General features: G+C 40.7%; 1 protein-coding gene across 5 annotated transcripts in view; it reads left to right on the top strand.

Annotated features, from left to right (window-relative positions):
- KCNJ15 (potassium inwardly rectifying channel subfamily J member 15) overlaps nucleotides 1–24678 on the top strand; it is a 75782-nt gene extending 51104 nt beyond the window's left edge. For 2 of the 5 annotated variants that reach the window (XM_023191643.1, XM_023191647.2), the window contains 2 exons: nucleotides 18715–18812; nucleotides 21029–24678. In XM_023191643.1, coding sequence (XP_023047411.1) covers nucleotides 21047–22174 — 1128 coding nt within the window. In that variant the 5' untranslated portion in view covers nucleotides 18715–18812; nucleotides 21029–21046 and the 3' untranslated portion in view covers nucleotides 22175–24678. Of the gene's footprint in view, nucleotides 1–5594; nucleotides 6134–6214; nucleotides 6282–18714; nucleotides 18813–21028 lie in introns of those variants that run through there. The other 3 variants (XM_023191652.2, XM_023191638.1, XM_023191657.1) reach the window with 3 other exon arrangements.
- Nucleotides 24679–25061: the final 383 nt, after the last annotated feature.

Genomic DNA, 25061 nt, shown 5'->3' with positions numbered 1-25061 from the left:
ATTCTCTTTAGACAAACTCATTGTCTCTCCTCTCAAACCCAAGATAAGCATTTTGGCCTTTTTCACCGCATGGATTTTATCACCAATGAATGAAATAGGAGACAGCACACAGAGCAGACAGAAGGGCATTGCCAAGGTCTTTCAACCGGGGTCTGACTCCCAATTTTACTTCCTGAAAGTTGAATGTCTTGGCCGAAAATAGGGCTAAAGATAGATCCAAGGAAGACCACTGGGAATTGGCCAACTAGGTTTAAACTGGGGAACAACTCCCTTCAAGTGGCAAATTAAGGATCTTCATCCTGCCTCATTGACTTTAATCCCTCTTGAACATGTCAAAGTGGTTGGAAGACTGAGTCCTGGTGGGCCAAATTGTGTTTCTGTGGACTGCAGACTGGTTTCAGAGGAAGCACCTGTCTAACTTAACCAGAGATCCCTTAGGATGAACACCAGTTACAAAGTATAGAAGACAAAAATATTTGAAAATTTATTTGCAACCACTGTTGCATAGTGCAAGCTGACTCAGAAATTAAGGCATATATATATATAGCTCAAATGGGACCAAAGTAGTCTTTTGGAAGTCATAATAGGGCATACATACATGAATTGTTGAGTAGACCTTGTAAATTAAGAGATTCATTGTATTCATTCAATTGTGTGTGTGTGTGAGTGTGTGTGTGTGTGTGTGTGTGTGTTCTTCTCTTTCTTTGGGAAAACAGCATTTGTAAGCCACTCACTCCCAATACCAGGGGCACGTCAGGGTGAGGGTATATAGAGGTAGCTGTTATTAGTCAGAATATAAGCGACGCCTGACTTAGTACTCTGTTACTGTTAGCACTACAAAATCTTTGATGACTAGGTGTGGTCAAAATCTTGGTTTCCAGCTATGTTTCCCATAAATGAAGTTTCCAGATATAAGGCAAATGCTTTAAAAAATTGCTGACTACAGGATCATTTTGTAATACCATATGAGTGATTTATAAGCTGTGTTTTTTTAAAGAATGAAGTCATCTAGTGACTTTGAACTTTCTCCCCATAGGTGAAGTTATAAGTACAGCAAGCTCCTCAGAGGTTCCTTTCTCAACAGTCATGTGAGAGGAACCAGCCTGAATTAAGCCCCATGGCATTCGCTGATGGAATGAATTACCTTCTATTTTATGTGTCTAGAGTGATGCTTGCTATGACTGTCCATGGGAGAAATGAGAAAACAGTCACTCAGACCATTTTCTGGGTTCAGTACTGTGTCGTCCAGATGAGGAAGAGTGGCTGCAAAAGGCTGTTTGCTATGCAGAGTGTGAGCTTTCACCTCTAGCCTCAGCCTCGCCTGGGAGCTGGTTAGAAATGCAAATTCTCAGACCTACCCCAGACCTTCTGAATAATAATTTGCGTTTAAATGAGCCCTCAGGGGAATTTGTATGCAAATTTAATCAGTATTGGTGTAAAGCAATGGATTAAAAAATTATAGCCTCTCACAGCACACACACTTAGGGACATACATGCACAATATATACATTTTTCTTCCTGTTCTAATGTATTACATATATTTTATTTATTTTTTTGACTTTTATTATAGGTACAGGGGTACATGTGCAGGTTTATTAAATGAGAATATTGCATGATGCTGAGGTTTGGTGTATAAATCCTGTCATGCAGGTAGTGAGCACAGTACCTGACAGGTAGTTTTAAAAACCACTCCACAGCCCTCTAGTAGTCTGCAGTGTCTATTGTTCCAACATTTATCTCCATGTGCTCAATGTTTAGCTCCTGCTATTATGAGTGAGAACATGTGGTATTTGGTTTTCTGTTCCTGCATCAATTTGCTTAGGATAATGGTCTCCAGCTCCATCCATGTTGCTGCAAAGAACATGATTTAATTCTTTCTTATGGCTGCATAGTATTCTGTGGTATATTTGTACCACATTTTCTTTATCCATTCTACATTTATGGGCACCTGCCTTGATGTCTTTGCTATGGTGAATAGTGCAGAGGTGAACATACAAATGCATATGTCTTTTGGTAGAATGACATAGTTTCCTTTGGGAATATAACCAGTAATGGGATTGCTGGGTCAAATGACAGCTCTGTTTTAAGTTCTTTTGGAAATCTCCAGACTGCTTTCCACAATGGCTGGACTAATTTACATTTCCATCAACAGTGTAGAAACTTTCCATATCTTTGCAGCCTTGGCCAGCATCTACTTTTTGACTTTTAAGTAATAACCATTCTGACTGGTGTGAGATGATATCTCTTTGTGGTTTTAATATGCATTTCTCTAATGATTAGTGACGCTGAGCGTTTTTTCATGTTTGTTGACAGTTTGTATGTTTTCTTTCGAGAAGTGTCTGTTCATGTCCTTTGCCCATTTTTTTTCAAATGGAGCGATGTGTTTTTTGCTTGTCAATTTATTCAAGTTCCCCATGGATTCATTTTAAAGTATGTATAAGATACAAACATTTAAAAGGCTAAAGTGGAAGCTACATTTGAATACTTCTGTCATTTTGTCACTGTCCCTGCTTGGGTTACCAGTGTACCCCACATTGGAGACATCTGCTGTAAAGAAGCAAACAGAGCCGAAAGGAATCTTGGAACTCTTTGTCTATGATGATTGGCGTACTGGGGAACATGAAATATACAGAGGAAGTAATTTGTTGGATGAAATTGAATATACTTATGTTTGTCCATATTTTTTATCGGTTTTGTCATTTTGAGAAATGGACAACTAATTTTCTCTTCAGGACAGAACACTGTGGCATATTCTTTGTCCTATGAATCAGAATAGGAAGATGAAATCCTTATTTCTAATTGAATTGTTCAAATCAGTGAAGTATCCTCCACCCCAACAATGTGCCTAGCTGTGGACTGGAGTCCTCTCTGGGTTTCTTCTCTGACCTAGAACATTGGGCACCATATCCTCAGGCGAGTGACGTTGCTTACTAAATCGGACTCTGAGTCCCCTTGCATGGCATCTCTGCCCACCCCGTACCTCCCTCAAACATTAAGTTCCTACCGCATGCCAGGCCTTGTGTTTGCCACTCAGGATAAACTACTGAGCCCAGTCTACGGGGAAAGGTAAGCTCCAAGACTGATCATTACCGCAGCACAGTATTATCATGAGGTGTGGACAATGACAAGGCAGAAGAGAGGAGCAAAATGAACTCTACCTGCATGCTGGAGGAGATGACATTTGAGCGGGGCCTCAAGTGGTGTGTAGGAGTTTACCAGGCATAGGGCAAAGAAGAAATATGGAATAAAGGGGTCAGCCTGAGCAAAGGTATAGGGCAGGAAATCTGCTTTATCAGCAGTATCTCTGGGTAAAGTGCAAACTCTTCTAATTCAGTCGATGAAAGGAAACCTTAAGATGACATAAAATAATAGTTCTAAACTCTTAGTGAAAACTAGGTTATTGGATTTTGCAATAGATATTTGGAAATATCTCTGAGAGTAAATGATTTCATAAGGTTTGGCCACAACAGTGTGTGGAAAGTTTCTTTGTATAATATAACACAGTAAGTACTTCTCATTTACAGTAAAATCTGGAATGCTTGGAAATGGTCTGTGCTAGGGAAATTGAATTTTCAGATTAACTACATAAAAATGGAAAATCTGGTTGAAAAACCTTTCTCATTTTGTTTTCCTTTAGAGAGATAACTGCTGTTAACATCTTAGAGATGTTTTATTTTGATCTTACCTAGAGAAACAGAGAGATTATACTGCATATTTAGCTGTATCAATTGCCTTTTAAAAAACATATTTAGCATTTTGTCATGATTTTTAAACACTGCATAGTATTTCAGCCCGTAAATGTTTTATAAATTTAAAACCATTTCTATATTGTTGGTGACTCAGGTTTCTTCTAATGTTTTAATATCATAACTAATATAGAGAACACTCTTGTACATTATCCAATCATACATTTCCTATTAAGTCTTAGAAGTAGACTTACTGAGTCAAGCAGTCTAACATAAATAGTTTAAAACTTTGAGTATACGTTGTCAAATTACTGCCTCCCTCAAAAAAGTTATGCCAGATGACTCTATCAGACACAGAACTTCTTTCTATGAAGGAAGCTCATTTCTGCAAACTTGTCAATGTGGAATGTTGCAATGTCTTTTAGAATTTTCAATAATTTGATAAGTGAAAAGTGAGTCCCTGGTGCCTTTGTGTTTCTTGGACTGATGGTCCCTCCTCAGTCCCCTTTGCCCTTATCTCTGACTCTGCCTGGTCTTAGCCTGCCCAGACTCAGGCTCAGTCTGGGTTGCTGCTTCCACACTACTGTCTAAGGGGGAAGCTCCTGCACTTTCATGGTTCAAATCCCACTTGTCGGCTTATGTGCTAAAGGCATCCCTCCTATCCACATCTCTCTGTTGAAGGCCAGGCCCATCTGCACAGACCCTAGTGCTTACTTCTCTTTAGGTGTCTCCAGGAGCCTCCAGTGCACACCTTCAAACCTGTACCCCAGGCATGAGATCCTCCTCCTGCATCAGGATTCTGCACAGGCATGAGCTCCATGCTGGTATAATACCAAAACATTCAATCTGGGTGTCCCATAACATGTGCATAATGTTAAAATTACAGAGGAAGATCCAGTGTCCTTTGAATCAGTAAGATAGCCTCCGCCCACCCCAACACACTTCATTTCCATGCCAGGAAGCCTGGGGTCATTGGTGAGACCTTGTCTCTACTTAACATCCACCTGTCGGAGATGCCTGTTGACTCCATCTGGGACCTGTTGCCCAGAGCTCCTGGCTAGTAGCTCTCAAGCTACTAACAGCGCCCTTGTCCATGCATCAGTAATTTCAACTCAGATTACTGGAAGTGTCAATTAAACAGACTCTCAGCATCTATGTTTGACTCTTTCCAATCCATTCTCCATGCTGCGTTTAACATGATCACTTTTAAACGCAAGTTTGATCCTTTCTCTTCCTTGAATAAAACCCCAAGATACTCCTTGTGCTCCTAGGGTGGGGGTGACGGTCCTCAAGGAGCCCCCAAAACCCTGCATGGTGTGGCTCTGCCCTCGCTCCTACCCGACCCTGCTCCCCTCTCCCCTACTCAACATCCTCCTTGTTTCCTGGAAGGTGCCAAGCTCCATGCTCCAACTCCAGACTGGGACATGTTATATACCCCATATGCTAGTCTCTCATCCATCCTTGACTTTCTCCCCATTTCTTCCCACAAATGTCTTTAAATCATTCATCTAATAATCTATTTAATGCCTCTCTTCCCCGTTTTCTTGCAAATTACCCAAGAGCAAGGACCAAGTCACTTTCACTGCTTCATCAGCAGCACCCTGTGCCATGCTTAGCACATAGTTGGTGCTCAATAAATTCTTGCCACACAAACCAATAAATAAATGTTAAAGTGTTGAAATGTCTTTTCGCCTTTTGAACATTTTTTGCATTGTGTTTCTACACATGGTGCCCACTTAGGAGGATGAAGGCTCTTGCTGATTTGTGAACATTTTATATGAACCCTCTGCTGTTCATCTGTGGTAAATGTGATTTCTTTTGATGAGTCGTATTTTACGTTTTATTCGTGGTATGTATATGATGATAACAGTTAACACTTGTATAATGATTAATACTAATAATTACAGTAATCATTATACTAATCATATGAGCAGGCAGAGTTTTGTGGAGCTTTATATGTTTTTACTTCACACGACCCTATGAAGCATAGAAATTATCATCATCGTCATTCTGCACATGAGGAAACCGAGTCTCAAAGGGGTCAAGAAAGTTGTCCAAAGTCACACAGCTGGTGTTAACAGAAGCAGGGTCCTGTGCTCTTAATCTTTACACTATACTGCCTCTGAAGAATTATTTTAAGTGCAGAAGAGATAATGTTCAACCTGACTTTTGAAGGACGGAGGGAGTTAACCAAGAAAGGGAGAAAATGAAGAAACTTCAGGAAGGAATTGCATGTGCCAGATGTGGGCTGTGAGGGCACCCAGCTGCTCAGGAAGGGGCAAGTATACACCCAGGCTCTGTTCTGAGGTGAATAAAGCCTGAGCGGGAGCGAGAGCCAGGGCTTAAGAGTCTTTTTGGTTTTCCAGGGTGTTCAGGATTTGTCTTGTCAGCAGTGGGAGATACTGGAGGATTTATGAAAGGGAGTATTGTCTCAATTAATACTCTAGGTGGGTAAGCTTTCTCTTTCCTGGTAAGAGTTATGATGAAACCATGGCAATATAAAGTTACATGTGACTGAGTGGTATATTAGCTGTAAAAAGCCTCCTTCCTACTTCTGAGAAGTGCTACAGTAAGGCTATGAAGACCAAGCATTACGTATGTATCTGAGCTGTTTTCTGTTATTTCCCCCTTTGTTTTTAATGTCAGAAGAAACTGTACCATTACTTCTAGAGTAGAAGATGTTGGAATGTCTCCTCATTGGTCTTACTGTTCCAGTCACGTGAGCACCAATGTGATGTTCATTACTAACATTAGTGCCTGCAAGGATATCCTACTGGAAAGGGGATTAGCTGTGATTTTGTTAAGTGTGCAGCCAATGTTTATAAAAGACACAGTATCTGAGATGGCTGTTAAACATGTCAAGAGATTGTGTACAAGTGGAATAAATCAAGGAAAATTCTATAGGTTGGTCTGATTCTGTGGTATTACCAGAATTACTGGTAATATCTACAGCATTTAGAAACTTCATCCACAGTCAGATTTAATCCCAGGGCTATGAAGCCTGGAGAATATATGGGTAGAACTCAGGAGAATCCACGATCTCACATGAGGGGGAAAGAACAGCAGTTTATTTTAAATGGCCTCTAACTAAAATTTGTATTGAGTGTGTGCAACAAACCACAGATGTACTAGCTGCAACTGTGACTTTGTCATGGTGGAAATCACAGACATTTCAATATCACATTCCAGCCATTTCAGAGACCTTGAAATGACATTGCTGCTTACCACACCTTTAGAACATTAGCTCTGATTTAATGCTTGGAAACGTATAATTTTGTTTTTTCAGTACCGTAATAGGTGCATTTTAATATCATTGGTGTCTTCTGTAATCTTTGTGACTTTGCTTTTATCTGTTTGAACAGTTCATTCTGAGAAGCCAGGCATGTGTCTCACTAGTCCACCAAATAAAGACCATAACATCAAATGTTAAGAGCCCCTGAGCTGATATCTTAAAAAGGAGACAAGCTTCTTAGCTTTTCTGACACCTCTGCTAAGCCATGCATGAAAAGGCTATGCCCCCATCCCACAATGGTTAGATTTGTTTTCAGAGTTTTTAGTACTGGGAAAATCTGGATTGCTTTTTTTCTTCCAAGAAGAATGTCTTTACGTTAAACCCTGTCTTTAAGTTTCTTGGCCTTAGGAATGACTCTTGAGCACAAGTTTGCATTTGCCTAGGGATAGCAGATTTAGCAAATGTACGGCCACTCTGTACTATGTATATCTATAGATACATATATGTAAATAGTACATATATATCTCTGAATTTCAAATAAACAATGACTAATTTTAGTATAAGCATATAGCAAATATTGCATGTGACAGACTTGCACTAAGTTATTTGCTGTCCATCTGAAATTCAAATTTAATTGGGCATCTTGTATTTTATCTGGCAACTCTAAAAACACCAAATTTGGGCCGATAGTCCTCCAGCTAATTAATTACAGATGGTTAGAATGTGTTTTCTTACACTGTACAGTGATGGAAATTAGTTAACTGTCAAATGTCTTAATTTTTTATTGAATGTGAAGATATTTTTAAGTTCTCCATTTCTTATTATCACTCAACGATCACAGAATCTGTTTTCAACTTTGCGACAAGCAAACAACTGAGAAATACTACCAGTCTTTAAAGTAGATTTTGGTATAAACTGCGTTTCACTGCGATACAATTTCTGTATCAGAGAAATGTGGTCAAAATGTAGACTGATAGTGAGACTGAATTTCAAAACTTTTTGACATTCATCCCATTGTTAAATAACTTGGTTTTAAATCAAGCACAAGTCGTAATTTCCATTGCCTGGGATGACATTCATGCTAATAACTAATGTGAATGCCAATAAAGATAAGAAGTTTACCTTTGCATGCAGGTGAATTACATCAAAGCCCATTAGTCATCAATGTACAGAGACTGACAACTCCACATTTATTTCAAATAAAAGAAAATGTAGGAGTCAGCATGAGGCCAGAAAACAAGCCAGCCTGAAATCGGTACCCATATTTACAATGTGCTTTCTATGTTTCCATGCCTTCATCACAGTGCAAAATATTATAAACGTGAAGCAAAGAAAGATATATGTGAGTGGTAAAAAGTGGCAGACTCAACATCTTAGTGAGAGATAGAGATTTATTTAAGGGAAAATCAATTTGGAAGTATTGCAAATTATATGATGATGCAGCCTAAAAAGGCATGATCCAGTCTCAAGCAGCTTCTCATGTTTTACAGAAACAGGAGTTAAGAAAACCAGCATCATTACTTACTTCCCACGTGTCATCTCCTGTGAATGTTCCAACCATGTCCACTTTGAAGTGTCATTAAACAACACATTAAGCCAGACACGGTGGCTCACGCCTGTAATCTCAGCACTTTGGGAGGCCAAGGCGGGCAGATAACTTGAGGTCAGGAATTCGAGACCAGCCTGGCCAACATGGTTAAACCCCATCTCTACTACAAATACGGAAATTAGCCAAGTATGATGGTGCATGCCTGTAATCACAGCTACTTGGGAGGTTGAGGCACAAGAATCATTTAAGCCCAGGAAGTGGAGGCTGCAGTGAGCCCAGATCACAACATTGCACTCTCCAGCCTGGGCAACAGAGCAATTCTGTCAAAAATAAATAAATAAAATAAAATACTTGCTTCTCAACCAGTATTGTCTGCAAAAACAGAAGCCTTCCACTCTGACTTACACCACAGTCAGACAAACCCAAATGCTGTGGATTTCCTTCTCCTTAACCAAATGGTACTGTTTTGAGCCATCTTCCCCTCTGTTTTAGGTTTGGACTAATCCAGACAAAAATAGTGAGTGAAATTCCGCAAGTCTATTGAAGAAATCTCTTTCCTAAAGAGAAAATTGGGGCCAGGCGTGGTGGCTCACACCTGTAATCCCAGCACTTTGGGAGGTCGAGGCAGGTGGATCACTTGAGGTCAGGATCACTTGAGGTCAGAACCAGCCTGGCCAACATGGTAAAACCCCATCTCTACTAAAAATACAAAAATTAGCTGGATGTGGTGGTGCACACCTGTAATTCCAGCTACTTGGGAGGCTAAGGAAGGAGAATTGCTTGAATCTGGGAGGTGGAAGTTGCAGGGAGCCGGATCGTGCCACTCCACTCCAGCCTGGGTGACAGAGACAGACTCCATCTCAAAAAAAAAAAAGGAAAAGAAAAAGAAAATTGAGCAGTGCATTACGGAGACCGACACAGTACAATTCGCCTCCTCACCCCCTCCCCACTTACTTCCAGCAGACATCAGTGTTCCTGTTTTGCCAGTCATCTCATAACAATGCATGTCCAAGCCATGCTGTGATTAGAGGGAGAATATGCTTATTACCCAAGTTCTTCACATGTTGGAGCAGGGAGAGGCCGAGGGTGGTAAACCACAGGAAATTTCCATTTGCCCTCCGCTGCGGCACTCTCACTCTACAGGGAAGTTAGTTGTTATTAAGTAATAATGTTCAGCTGAGGTTGGTCACTCGTAACAACAGACAGATGTGTAATGTTTTATTTGGGTTAGCCAGCTCTCTCACAAATAAAGGGCCTGAAATTAAACTGTCTTTATGAAAATATTCAGCAAATGATACCTCTGGCTTATTCCAGTGTTCAGATTCTTTGCCATGGAAAATGGAAAATGAGTCCCCTGTTGAGCCCAGTATCTGTTTAAACTTGTCTTTGTTGAGTAGAGAAAGGTTGATGTTCTATGAGATTAAAAAAAAAGGTTTTTAAAGATTTTGCATCGAAGAGTAAAGGGAACAACTATGCAAACCACATTCGGAGATGGAAAACAATTTTTTTTTAGTACTTACGGAATTTCAAACAACAATAATGGAATAGAAACATAGGGAAAAAGCTACATATCTGACCGCAGAGGCAAATTGCATTATTACACGCTCACATGCAATGCAAATGTGGATTGGTCTATAAAGGAACACTTGTTGCTTTTCTAATGCATCGTAGGGTGAGAGGGGCACCTCTCCAATTTGCCAAGGCATCACTGGCAAACTCCAGCTACCGAACTGCTTGGGGAAATGGAGTTCTTTGGAAGACAGGTTCTGGGAAACTGCACCCCCAGAAATTCTGGTTCAGTAGCTCAAGTGTGGAGCCTGAGAGCCTGAATTTCTGATGATGGGGATGCTGCGGTTGGATGAGGGGAGAGGGGTCACACTATTCTATGCCACCCTGTCTTCAGTAGCCGGTGAGATGGATAACTCATCTCAACATATAACCTGACCACGAAGAGAGATACCTACCCATGAAATGGACGAAGATTCACAAAAGCTTGTTTCCAGCTCTCACCTTGTTACTGGCTCAGTAACCTTGAACAAGTTACTCAAGCTTTTTGATCCTTTTATCTCCCCAGATATAAAGTGTAGAGTTTAGACCAGATCAGCACTCCTCAAAGTGTTCTCAAATGTCACAAAAAGGCTAAACACATACACACACACACACACACACACACACACGTATATATAGCTACAGTCAAGCAAGTTTTATAACTGTAGGACATCTCAGAAACTGTAATAAACACATGTGCAATGTGGCTCTCCAAAGAGTGAAAACAATGGGGTGTTTGGGGGCTCAGCTCCAGCTCCGGTAGGCAAATCCTTCCAAAATTATTTAACCACAAATCCCTTTATGTGTGTGGAACACCTGAATCACACACTTCAGCAAGAGAACGCCTAATGTCCTCCAGCCTTAACTTTCCCAGCCTAGAATCTAGGTTCTCTCCACAGTCCTCCAATGTTCCCAGCCAGGCCAATGCTAAACGCTTCCTTTAATGATACCCATTATCCAAGGAAGAAACCTGAGAGCAATTTTCTACTGATTGTTTGCTTTTTTCCAGCAATTCTCAACTTTTCGCCAAGACATTACACCCGAACTTCTATCCCCAAGGAAATATTTTCTAACTAAAAACTCCACCTGGCAACTGCAGTGCTTATAGATTTAACCCCAGTGACTCTCCATTCCTTTGTTTGAAAGTAATGAGAATAAATTTTAGACAATCGAATTTCTTGGCTTATTCATGTCCTCCATATTCCAGATAACTTTTAAGTGTTGAAAAGAATAGTGAGTTTCCAAGTGTAGTCTGAGGTCTAACAGCGTCAGGGATATCTGGGAAACTGTCAGAACTACAGACCCTCTGGCTGCACCCCAAACCTGCTGAATCGGAAATTCTGAGGTGGGGCCCAGTCATTTGCATTTTTGTCAACCCCTCCAGGTGATTCTAAAGGGCACTGAAGTTAGAGATCCAGTGTTGAGATCAGAAGCATGGACTATGGATTCCAACATACCTTGTGCTATATCACAGTTCCTTTGTCTGGAATATGGGAATAATAGTAGTACCTACTTCAGAGTCTATGTGAGAATTAAATTAATATATAATGCCTAATATCAGGCCTGGCACAGAGTGAGCAATGAGTCAATTAATTATGTGCTTAATCTATAATGGATGCTGACGCGTAGTGAGCAGGAACTTAGCTTTGTCACACTGCACCACAAGACTCCTTTGCAAGCTAATGCCGATGATGGTGGTTAGATAGGAGTGCAGCCATGGGAACAGACAGCTGGTTTGCTCACCGGGTGCTCCATTTGTTAACTTTGTGAATGCATGTAAATTATTTAAATTCTCAAAGCTTAGTTTCCTCACCTAGAAAATAGAGAAAATAATTTCTTCCCAAGGTAAAGAGAGGGATTCAATACAATAGTATCTATAACTGCTTTGAAAAGTGCCTGGACCCTTTTAAGCTGTCCCTTCCCAAATGAAAGCTGTCAATGACCTAATGATAGTGGTACCTGGGCAGCCCAGTGTGTCTATGTGATTACAGATCCTGAGGCCACTAGGTCCTTAAACTGGGGCTTCTTGCTCCACAAAATATTAGAATGATAGGATATTCTATCCTATCAACTTGACTTTATTCTATCCCTTACAACTTTCTCTAAAAAGTTATCTTGTCATGATACATGTAAATATTGACTCAGAAGTAATCAAAAGAGCATTAGTCACCTTTTCTATGTTGTTCTTCGGGTTAAGGCAAGCCATTCTCTCCATGACAATCTTGTTAAATTTGGGTTCTTTTTGTATTCAGTGTTTAGTCATAGACCAACATTCAGAGTTTACATTAAGACTATTTCAGAACTCGGTTGGGTGCAGTGGCTCTCAACTGTAATCCCAGCTCTTTGGGAGGCTGTGGTGAGTGGATCACCTGAGGTCAGGAGTTCCAGAACAAGCTGGCCAACATGGTGAAACCCTATCTCTACTAAAAATACAAAAATTAGCCAGGCGTAATGGCGGGTGCCTGTAATCCCAGCTGCTTGGAAGGCTGAGGCAGGAGAGTCGCTTGAACCCAGGAGGCAGAGGTTGCAGTGAGCCAAGATTGTGCCACTGCACTCCAGCCTGGGTGACAGAGTGAGATGCTGTCTCAAAAAAAAAAAAGGATATTTCAGAACTTTACATCTTTCCTTTAAATGCAGTACCTTTTAGGTCAGGCGTATAATCATAAGATTAAAAAATGTGTGTTAATAGTGAGTGTCTCTGTGGTTAAGTTTCACTAGGTTTTGCCTTGCTAACAACTCTAAGAACTGTGTGGCTTACAGCAACAAGAATTTTTCTCACCTGTGTTTCAAGTCAGCTGTAGTTGATTTATGGCTCAGTTCCAAGTTTCCTTCTTCCCACTTCCCAGAAGGAAGGAACAGCCCAATCCATGACCCACCCACATGCAAGGCAAGCCGTGTGATGAGCCCGATACCTCTCTTCAGGCATGGTGTGGGTCACTGCTGCTCACATTCCATTGGCCAAAGCAGGTGACAGGGCCACACCTGACACAAGGGAGTAGGAAACACATACCCCATTCCCACTCCACCCCGGCAGGGACAGGCCCAGGGAAGGATCCTTTGTGGATGGACCCAGCCGAGAAGCACAGCAAATAGTTGGGAGCAACATACATCAACCACAACCTCCCAAATGGTCACAGCTCTACCAATAGTTTCCAAGTTCAAACACATCTTCCAAACACAGGCCACTGACAGGAAACTAGCTAACAAGTGTGCTGTCATCTCAACTGGTGCTTCCCCTGAAATCCTGAGAATTCCCCTGGAGGAGAATGAGTGATTCTGGAGCCTCCGAGGAGCTGTGATTCTTTCTGGGCCATCCTCAGTCCTCAGTAGCCTAAGGAAGAAGTGTTTTTGCAGAAGCAAAGTAGAATTTCCCCAGGAGATACAAACCGAAGGATTGCCTTCTGGAATCTGCTGAGAATCTACTTTGTCCACTTTGCTCTTTTTCAATGAACATGTCTGTTTCTGAGGCCACTTGGCAAAGCCATCTGTGCCCTTGGTTGGCATGGATGAGTTAAAAGCTGGACTTAGAACAGTCAGACCAGCTTTTAAAGTGGATCCTTCACTGCTCTGTAGTGTAGGGAGGAAAATGGCCCAAGGCCAAGGCCAAAGGTCGTGGTGCATGTGCTCCTGTGACCACAGTCGAGGGAGCCCAAGGAGGAAAGCGAAGCCTTTGTTCTCAATTGTTTTAAACCTCCTGTGCTCACTGAACCCCAAGTAGATTCTCATCAAGCATTTTGTTTTGTACTTAATATTTAAAACTGTGATACTTAAAGTCAAATTTAATCCAGGCATTTTTTATTTCTGGACAAAGAGATCATTGAAAAATTAATTTAACAGAAACATTTGATATGCAAAAAAGCAAAAAAGCTTTTTAAGCTACTTTTCTTACAAACAGGAAGTTATGTCTTTTCAGAGCTCAAAAGTGAGATCCACCACATGTTAATTTTAGTCTGGAAATCCAAAGTTACGATTTGATTTAGATTTCACTCTTTATACCTCATCACCCTGGTTAATGGGCATGGAGTGAGGTCACTGAAGGCCTAGTTGAGGAACCCTGGTTTTGGGGAGCCACTGTCTCCCCATTTTTCTGTAAGTGAGAAATGTTTTTTCTGTGGGGCCTTTGCTTTGTTAGTTCACTCTGAAACACAGAATGAAGTTTCCTCGAGATGGGCAAATTGAAAACCTCCAAAATCTGGCTTAACAGAGCTCTAAGTTTTAAAGACATCAATGTTGTACTTACTAGGAATAAAAAAATCATTCTTAAACTGAATTTATTTCCCTAAAACAGCATCCATGTGACAGCTGGACCATCCCCATTTTATGCATACTTTTGAAAAAAAAATCTTTTTATTGAGGTACAATATACATATATAATTTACTATCTTTAGCATTTCAAGTATACAGTTCAGTGATAATAAGCATATTTGAATTCTTTTTTTCCCTTTCACCCCGCTTCAAAGTCTCTAGTAACTATTAAACTCCTATTTTCATGAGATCCACTTTTTTTTTTTTTCCCCCCCTGAGATGGAGTCTCAGAGTATCACTCTGTCGCCCAGGCTTGAGTGCAGTGGCACGATCTCGGCTCACTGCAACCTCTGCCTCCTGGGTTCAAGTGAGTCTCCTGCCTCAGCCTCCTGAATAGATGAGATTACAGGCACCTGCCACTACGCCCAGCTAATTTTTGTATTTTTAGTAGAGACCATGTTGGTTAAACTGACTATGTTGGTCAAACTGGTCTCGAACCCCTGACCTCGTTATCTGCCCACCTCGGCCTCCCAAAGTGCTGGGATTACAGGCATGAGCTACCATGCCCAGTTGAGATCCACTTTTTTAGCTCCCACATATGCATGAGAACATATAATATGAGTCTTTCTGTGCCTGGCTTATTTCACTTAACATAATGGCCTCCTATTCCATCCATGTTGCTGCAAATGGCAAGATTTCATTCTTTCTTATGGCTAAATAATATTCCACTGTGTATATACCACATATTCTTTTCTTTATCCATTCATCCATTGTTAGACACTGGGTGGATTCCACATCTTGGCTGTTGGAAATAGTGCTACAATGAACATGGGAGGGCAGGTATGTCTTCAAGATACTGATTTCATTTCCTCTGGATCTGTATCTAGTAGTGGGATTGCTGGAGCTTATGGAAATTCTAATTTTAGTTTGTTGAGGAACCTCCATACTGTTCTCCATAGTGACTGCACTAATTTACATTCCCACCAGCAGTGTAGGAGGGTTCCCCTTTCTCCAATCTGGAGGAGCTCATTTTTGAGACTTAGAGAAAAGTGATAGCATGTACACAAGAGTTGACTAGCATAAATGAGGGCTGAAAATCTCTTATGGGAATTAAAGATTTATCTGAACTTAATTTTAGCTAATGTTTTTACTAGAATTATTTATATTATATGTATTTCCTATAGCTATAAATGTTACAATATGTGCTTATATGTTCTACAACATATACTATTTATATAACATTTATAATAATACATGTTAGTAATATGTTACAGTTTTGACCAGATTCTCCATTTATTCCTGCTTTAAAACATCTATGGCCTTGAGTCCCTGGGTAGTTGGCATTCAACTATGAGGATGGCAGAGGTTGTACATTCCTGGAGTGGATACACAGCTGTTCTCAGTGCCTCTGTGAAATGATGTTATTTTAGGATGCTAAGGGAAAGTTGAGCCATAAGGCTCTTTGTCAAGGGGAAACCGTATATCACGTGTGGTTCCCAGTGTGTGTTCCTGGAGCACCAGAGACACCATCACCTGAGGACTTGTTAGACGTGCACATTCTCAGGCTTCACCCCAAACCCGCTGAATCAGCAACTCCGAGCCTTCCAGGTGATTCTGATATGGCTAGGCTTGAGCCCCTGCGTCAGGGCGGTTGCAGGCATGGGCACAAGAGCCTTGCTGTGGAATGTACCACTGCCCTGTGTCTGCTGTTGGGAACTTGGGCAAGTCGCTTACCCTCTCTGTGCCTCAATTTCCTAATCATGGGGGTAATGATGGTGCCTACCTCTCAGGGTTGGCGTGAGGGTTAAATAAGTTTCCATGTGGAAAGCACTTAGAACAGTGGCAGGCATGTGGTGGTTTAAGTGTTATCTATTTATGATGATGATGATTGTCATTATTGATTTGAACTTTTATTGCTATCATTACTTCTCTGAATATTTATCACATTATCACATTATCTTATTATTGCTATAGTTACTATTTATCTGCATCTTTCCCACTGTGGGCCACTCTAGCTCCATTCTTGTCTATTATTTGCTCATATATTTCTTTCAACTGGTCAGTAGCTTTCCGGTCATTTCCAGGTTGATTTCTCTGATGGAACAGTGTGTTCCAGCTTGCTGTGGTGGGTTTTTGGATTGTTCATCCTTTTAAGAGCCTCTGTCGTTGATGGAATTTTTTTCCTCCCTCAAGATGGCAATGGGTACTACCCTTCCATTTCCCATTCTCCTTGCTGTGTCCCCAACACTGGAAGTGTAGTTCTCCATATAGCTAAGTACCTTCTGTTTCATTCTGTTTCAGAGTGTGTTTATTTTCTTTCCTTTAACTTCAGAAAACAAATGCTCACAGCATAAGCACTCAGTGACCTCAGATCGTAAATCTTTTACTGGTTTGAAGTAGGAGAAAGTGATACTGACCTATCCATTCAATAGTTGTAAGAACTTCACTTAGGTAGATATCACCATTCAAAGAATTGCAACCCCAACCCACAAACTGAAATGATATAACAAAAACTGCAAAAATAAACATTACTTCCAGAAATTAAAGAAAACAGATAATGGTTTATGTGAAATATTGCTTAGCTGGGAGGATTAACCCTTTTCCCATTTGCCTTGAGAATGCTCACTGGCATCGCTTGAGGCTGCAGCATTTACCTGGAGATGATTTTGCTACACAGTATATCTCTTTTATTATTTTCATGTCACTCTAGTATATCAACTTTGGAAACAAAAGACATCATTTTATTTATAACATTCTGTTTTTAGTAGTGGTATTTTTATTCACCAAATATAGTAATTCTCGACTGCTGAAAATGTCAAATCCTGGAAAACACAGCATTCCTATACATGATGTTAACATCGGTCTCCAACAGTTGTTGGCCAAAGATTCATTTGATGAATCCGATTTTTCTGAAACAGTAGATTCCGAAGATTCAGATGATTCTGATGTTAGTTCTGTTTAGAAATAACTCCAAGAACGATTTTTATGTTTTATTTTCACACTGAAAATCAATCAGATTTGCTTCAGCCTGGAAAAGCATGTTTATGTAAAGTTAAATGAGCACTGGTGGCAAGTTGCACCTTTTTTTTTTTTTTTTTAATGGGAAAAAGGTTAAGATAGGGGAAATTAGAAGAAAATACTCCTCTCTGATTCTTTGTGTTTTTGTCTTTTGGGAACCTGTTATTGTTGCTTACCATGTTAGAAGTTAAGCCAGGCCTATTGAAGAATCACTAAGGGAAAATAACCTAAGGCAGTAGCATAAAATTATATGAAATAAGAGTATGTATCAACAATGATTTAAACTTCATGAAAGAAGTCTGCTGAGGAATAAAATTCTGTAAATTAAGAGCCTATGAGGAAGTGCAATTCATAAAGCCTATGGGTAAGATTGATGGGCACAAAGAAGATTCTGGGTCTTCATAGAGCACTGACAAAGAGGTCGATTGCCAAACATGCTGTGGCCACACTGGCAGGATCCAGCCTGTAAGAAGCTGCACAGGTTAATTTGGAATAGTTCAACTATAAGAGAGTAATAACTGTAAGTAATTGGTGGATCAGAAGAAACATAGGAAGTATATGTGTGCCTATGTGTGTGTGAGACATAAAAACATATGGGTGGAGACAGATGGATGACAGATAGATAGAAAGAGATGATAGATAATTGATAGGTAATAGATCAATAATTGATAGATGATAGATAATAGGTAGGTAGATATTTAGACTGGTAATAAATATATAATAGATTGATAGGTGATAGATAATAGATGATAGATTAAATAGATAGATAATTGATAGATAATAGATTGATAGAAGATAAATAATAGATAGGCAGATAGCTTAGGAAGAATTATTTTCAAAAAGTAGATGCAAAAGAACCTCTTGAATTTAGAGGAGATTACGTGAAACTGTCAATGTTTAAGGGGATTTTGTGGTGGACTGACAGGAACCCTGGGCTAGCTTCCAAAGACTTTGGACTTCATTCTTTCTGCCAGGACCCAGCTGTGTCAAGTGGGATGGTTCTGACAATCTTTTCCACTCTAATGTCCTATGACTCAACAGTAGCAATGCATTTCCACAGGCGGTAAAAATATTCTAGACTCTTCCCTTCCAGCGCTCACTGTTTACTTCCTCTGCGTTTCCCCTTCCTGCCTCCCCCTGTGCTGGTCAGTTCATAGCGGGCCTTAATGAGGGTGGGTTAACCCTCTCTTTCCAGGGTGTTTTGCTACGGAGCTCCCTCCAGGGGCTGGGAACTGTGTGGTGAGGGCTGTGGTTGGGGTTCAGCTTCCTTCTTAAATCGTTCCTTGAGCCTTTACCCTATTCTGTGCACTGCGCCAGATTTCCAGGGATTGGAAGGTAAATGCCGCGGCGTAACTCTTAGAAAATCATCGGGGCTCGGTCTTACTGGGGTGCACTTGGTAACCACCTATGAACCCATGTGTCCCTCTTTCTTTCAGGCAGTAGCAGAATCCCATGGTAGCCAGGTGGGTGAAGGGGAGCGAGGACGTTCTACCTGCCTTGAAGAAGACACCTGACCTACGGAGTGAGTGACCAGGTAGTAGAGGGTTCTGAAGGCACCACACTTGAGGGAGGGAGGAGGACAGAGAGGGCTATGGCACCCTTTGACTGCTGACTGCCAGCTGCTGTCTTTCCCACTGAGAAATGCTGCCCCCAACACACCCAGAGGCTCTAGGTCTTGTCCTGTGATTTCTGTCCACCAAGCCTTGATAGGAGGTATGATAGATGCCATTAAGTCCAGCACTAGATACAAAGGACTGCAGCAAAAGTGCTCTCAGCGGAAAGAGGAAACAGGTCCAGTTCATCCCAAGCCTGGCTTGCTGCCCCTTTGAAAGAGAGTTTAAAACAGAAGCTTCATGGTGCTGCCTTCATAAAAACAGGGCCAAGCTTTCCAGAATCTGGCAGAGGGCTGAGTGCCCGCAGGACACTTGTGTATCACTCACACTGGAAAACTTAAGCCTCTGTTTGTATTCCAGTGGATTGAATGGCATGCAGTTTCCTCAGCAGTTAAAAAAAAATGCATGCAGTCACTTGCAGACAGGCTGCATTTGTCTCTGCTGGTGCTCACGTTACAAGCTTGTCTGTGCATTTGGGCATGCCAGCGTGGTGTTTCATTTCCAAACCTTGACTGTGGTCACTTTCCTCTTCGTTGTACTGAGAAGTGTTGCTGAGGGTATAGTAAGGCCCTAGTTTATCAATTATATCCTGTACTTTTCATCTAACTTGATCCCAAGAACAGTGGAATTTGCTTCAAGGTAAACAAATTTTGAATAATTTATGGCCCTTCTCTGCAACAAAAATGAAAATGCGACTTTCTAAGGAAAAATCAATTTCAAGGGGGCATTTAGTAAATAACACAGTCTTAATAATGTAACAGGAAAATTAAAATGCCCAGCAGACCCTTTGCATCCTGAACAGGTGTTTGCTGCTAATGGATACAGTTTCCATTTCCTTGAAGGGATTTGCCCAGAGGATTACTTTCAAAACTTCTATTGAGATAATACTGCTCTAACAGAAAGAGCATTGCATGAATCTGTATATCAGTTCCTTAATAAAAGGGAAGTATTTTTAATTCTTAAAATACCAATGAGGTGAAGAAAAACATGCCACCCAGGTAAAGTTACTCTGTCATCACCCACATTATCTTTTTCAAGGAATGTGGGGGAAATGTATGTCAGTCACCAGGCAGGTACTATAAGATGCTAGAGGCCTCCCAGACAGCTTGTTTCCGGCTGTTAACATGGAGCAGAGTGTTTCCCGGGGCTGAGCATGGAAGCCCAGCACTTCTCATAGGTATGTCTTTCCTACTACAGTGTTAGATGCCTACACTTACTGACTTTTTCATTTGCTCTTTAAAATAGATTTCTCCTGCTGGTTCTGCTTAGTTCTACGGAGTAAGGTAGAATTTTGGTGCCATATCTAAATATCATGTCTAAAATGACATTGGAAGCACTTTTCCAAGAATAACCAGCATATTGATCAAGTCATTAATAAAGCCTAATTATTTGCTATAAGAATGTTTTAGGTTGTTTCATAACTGAGTTTTTTCCAAAGTCATAACAAAGCTAGGAGAGGTTGTAGATTCTTAATTATTCATTAGATTAGGGGGAAAATGAATTGCTATTACAAAGAATATCATGCAAAAAATAGGTTTTAAAAAATGCATTACTGCTAACTGAGTTTTAAAAGCGTATACTAATATTCTCCATATCAAGAACTGTTTCATGGGTGGTAGATGTTAGTTATAGCAGTACTGGACTAACAGTCAATAATTTTAAATTTTCTATAATTGAGAATACATGGTAGCTGAATATAAGTAAACATATTACTCTATGAGATATATGCATAAGAGTTTGTTATCACAAAAAACAGCATAACATTATTATTTTGAAATACGAGGCTCTGTTTTAACACTTTACCTTATTTAATAGTAACAAAATCCCTGAGGAATAGGTTGTATTGCCATTTAAAACACTGGAGAGCAGAGGTCTAGAGAGGTTAAACAGCTTTCTCCAGGTCACACAGCTGATGAATTGCAGAGTCAGCATTTAACTCCGGTTTGCCTTTATGCCAAGTCTCTGCTCCTCACTTTACCCTACTGACCACCTAAGTATAGATCAGTTAATCTTGCCTCAGAATTCTCCTTTCTTGCATACTTCCATGTACATTCATACTTACTTCACATGATGATCCTATTTTCTGGAAGTTCCACCATATATGGGGATAATGAAACGTCCTTGTCATCTCTCTAAGTATTTCCAGAGCCTGGCAATGGATGCCATTCACATGGGCATGTCCAGCACCCCCCTGGTGAAGCACACTGCTGGGGCTGGGCTCAAGGCCAACAGACCCCGCGTCATGTCCAAGAGTGGGCACAGCAACGTGAGAATTGACAAAGTGGATGGCATATACCTACTCTACCTGCAAGACCTGTGGACCACAGTTATCGACATGAAGTGGAGGTACAAACTCACCCTGTTCGCCGCCACTTTTGTGATGACCTGGTTTCTTTTTGGAGTCATCTACTACGCCATCGCGTTTGTTCACGGGGACTTAGAACCTGGTGAGCCTATTTCAAATCATACCCCCTGCATCATGAAAGTGGACTCTCTCACTGGGGCGTTTCTCTTTTCCCTGGAATCCCAGACAACCATTGGCTATGGAGTCCGTTCCATCACAGAGGAATGTCCTCATGCCATCTTCCTATTGGTTGCTCAGTTGGTCATCACGACCTTGATTGAGATCTTCATCACCGGAACCTTCCTGGCCAAAATTGCGAGACCCAAAAAGCGGGCTGAGACCATCAAGTTCAGTCACTGTGCAGTCATCACCAAGCAGAATGGGAAGCTGTGCTTGGTGATTCAGGTAGCCAACATGAGGAAGAGCCTCTTGATTCAGTGCCAGCTCTCTGGCAAGCTTCTGCAGACCCACGTCACCAAGGAGGGGGAACAGATTCTGCTCAACCAAGCCACTGTCAAATTCCACGTGGACTCCTCCTCTGAGAGCCCCTTCCTCATTCTGCCCATGACATTCTACCACGTGCTGGATGAGACGAGCCCCCTGAGAGACCTCACACCCCAAAACCTAAAGGAGAAGGAGTTTGAGCTTGTGGTCCTCCTCAATGCCACTGTGGAATCCACCAGTGCTGTCTGCCAGAGCCGAACATCTTATATCCCAGAGGAAATCTACTGGGGTTTTGAGTTTGTGCCTGTGGTATCTCTCTCCAAAAATGGAAAATATGTGGCTGATTTCAGTCAGTTTGAACAGATTCGGAAGAGCCCAGATTGCACCTTTTACTGTGCAGATTCTGAGAAACAGAAACTTGAGGAGAAGTACAGGCAGGAGGATCAGAGGGAAAGAGAACTGAGGACACTTTTATTACAACAGAGCAATGTCTGATCTTAGGGGTGCCATCCAGGTTTAACCCTGCAAGCTGTTTCCACATCAGAACTCCTATCAAACACAAAGATTGCTGTGAAAACAAAAATGTGTAGATGCCTTCTCAAAAACTGCACGGACATACAAAATCAGTCTTTCCCTTTGATCTTGTGGCTACACCAGCATTTCTATGTTTGAGAGATTTCCTTTTTAAGTGCTTCGAATGAAAGTGAACTCTCATAATTCAAATTGTATAAAATAAAGCTACATTTCTAAGAGCTTGGTGTAGGGCAATTGGAATAGTGTCCTGTTAGATAAACAGACACTTAGCAATGCTGACATTAAAAGGAACTGTATTTCTATACAAGATTATTAGCTCTAATATAAGATATTTATTTAACCAATAACCTTATGGCCAAGAGTTGAATTGTGGTTCAGTATTCATTGATCTCACTGCTTTAAAACATGCTGTTTTGTTCAAGCAGGAAAAATATTATATCTAATGATGTCTATTTGGTAATACCTAAAAAGAGGTAGAGCGAGTCTGTATTCGCAAAATATAGTCATTTCATTTTTACCTTTCTTCAGTGAACTGAATTGTATGGAAGGAAATCAATCAGATCTGTCATTCACAACTGTGGAAACCCACAAAAATGGGGCTGATGCCATTGTTTCCTCTATTTTTTTATTTTATTTTTATGTTTTGGAATTACTATCCTCTTTCCATTCAAAATGTTTCCATTCAAAATGTTTCCATTCAATATGTGGTTCACAGACCCACCGCATCAGCACCATCTGAGCGCTTATTCGTAACGGGTAGATTCTCAGGTCCCAGCCAGACTTACAGAATTAGGGTGCCTGTATCTTAACAAGAACCCCAGATGATTTGTATACAGATAAAAGTTTGAAAGCTCTGCTCTGGACAATGTTTTCAAAGCAACTTTCTGAAGCCATGTGGAAAACTGACTCTGTGGGTCCCGTATCCCCATGGCATCCAGACCTGGCCTCTCTTCATTTCATTATTATTGGCCAATATTTCTTTCAGCCACTTCATTTCTTATCTATTAAAATGCCTTGCCCATAAAGGAACTGCATAGAATTATCCCCTGACATTCCAAGAGCAAAATAAAGCTCTTGAGAGTAATTGCTGTCTCAGTCATGCTTGCTGATTACAGTTAGCACAAAAGAAAAATTCAGCTGCCTGACAATACAGGAAATGTTCTCAGATGCTGAAGTTTGTAAGGTCCGGTGGGGCCATGAGGAAGAAGAGGAGCTGAAAGTAAGGAACTCATAAACAAGATGACTCTTTGATGCATGAACAAAATTTGAAAATCTCAAACCTGTAAAGAATACCCCCGCTATTTAAATAAAGCTCATACCAAGAGGTAACATTTTGCTCCGGGCAAAAATCAGGGGTCGAGTGCCCTGCATTCCTTTGACGCAAAAAAATAACTGGGCTATGACTGGTTAAATGTCCAAAAGGTGAATTCTCATTTCATTCAAACAAAGACAGATTTGCGCATTCACTCAAGCAGAATGTGGCCATGAATATTCAGCCCCTGCATACGTACAAAGATATACACATGATTCCCACCACCACACACACATACACTCACACACACGCACACACACACACACAGGCCCTGGCTCTTCAAGCATAATCATGGTAGTCATCAGTGAAAGACATTTGCGATTAACACAGCAACTCCTTGACAAATATGTTCATGTCTATTTGGTTCTATAAAAATATGAACATTGGGACTCAGAGAAAATGGGGAAAATAAAGTGGATTCAGATAATCAGTGAAATGATGGTATAGATTACAGTAGATCTGCTATATATTGATGTTACTGCATTTGCAAATGACCTCCCATTAAACAGAAAATGTGGCTAAAACCCCTGGCCTGGAACTGAACTAGTTTAAGGTGTGTGTAAGGATAATGGGAGTAAAGTTTGTGAAAGTTTAAAGAACAACCTCAATCCATGAACAAGAAGACGGATGTTGTCTTTAATTATTTAGAAGGTTTTTTTCCTTGTGTGTTGATAAATTTATGGAAGGTTGCTTTAGATCTCCATTCCTTAAAAAATATTACATGGCAGTGTAGTTAGATATTATCTCTTTTAGTTATTATACTTGCTATTTTTACTGTATACTGTGTTATAATCAACAAAAAATAATTCCATGGGCATGTTTACACCTTTTCTGTTGCACTATTAAATTCTTTTCATAGTATTTATATCAATGCTAATTTAAATGTGATGCTGATTAAAAATCTTGCTCATTTATGTTGTATCTGGTACAAGGACATAGCATAAGATTCAGAAAAATTTCTGTATTGTCATTTAGCATATCAATTTCAGCCAAATTTGGAAGACTTGATCATTTTGCCTTTTGCTCTACACACTCAAAACAAATATTGGAGTAGAAATATCACCTTAAAATATATCTTACTTTGCATTTAGATAATAATGAAATCACATTCTATTAAAATTGGAAATTTAATTCAAATAAAAATCAAACAAAATAGTTGTTTCAGTTTATCTAAACATCTGGTCTTAAAAGTGCCTTAAGAGTGTCTGGTTTATGGCCGGGCATGGTGGCTTATGCCTGTAATCCCAGCACTTTGGGAGGCCGAGGTGGGCGGATCACGGGGTCAGGAGATTAAGACCATCCTGGCTAATACGGTGAAACCCCGTCTCTACTAAAAATACAAAAACTTAGCCGGTCGTGGTGGTGGGCACCTGTGGTCCCAGTTACTCGGGAGGCTGAGGCAGGAGAATGGAGTGACCCCGGGAGGTGGAGTTTGCAATGAGCCGAGATAGCGCCACTGCACTCCAGCCTGGGCAACAAAGCGAGACTCCGTCTCAAAAAAACAAAAAGCGTCTCTGGTTTTTAAGAGTGTCTTAA

This window comes from Piliocolobus tephrosceles, chromosome 19, assembly GCF_002776525.5.
Source record: "Piliocolobus tephrosceles isolate RC106 chromosome 19, ASM277652v3, whole genome shotgun sequence".
NCBI lineage: Eukaryota > Metazoa > Chordata > Mammalia > Primates > Cercopithecidae > Piliocolobus > Piliocolobus tephrosceles.
This window is presented reverse-complemented; position numbering and strand designations above follow the sequence as displayed.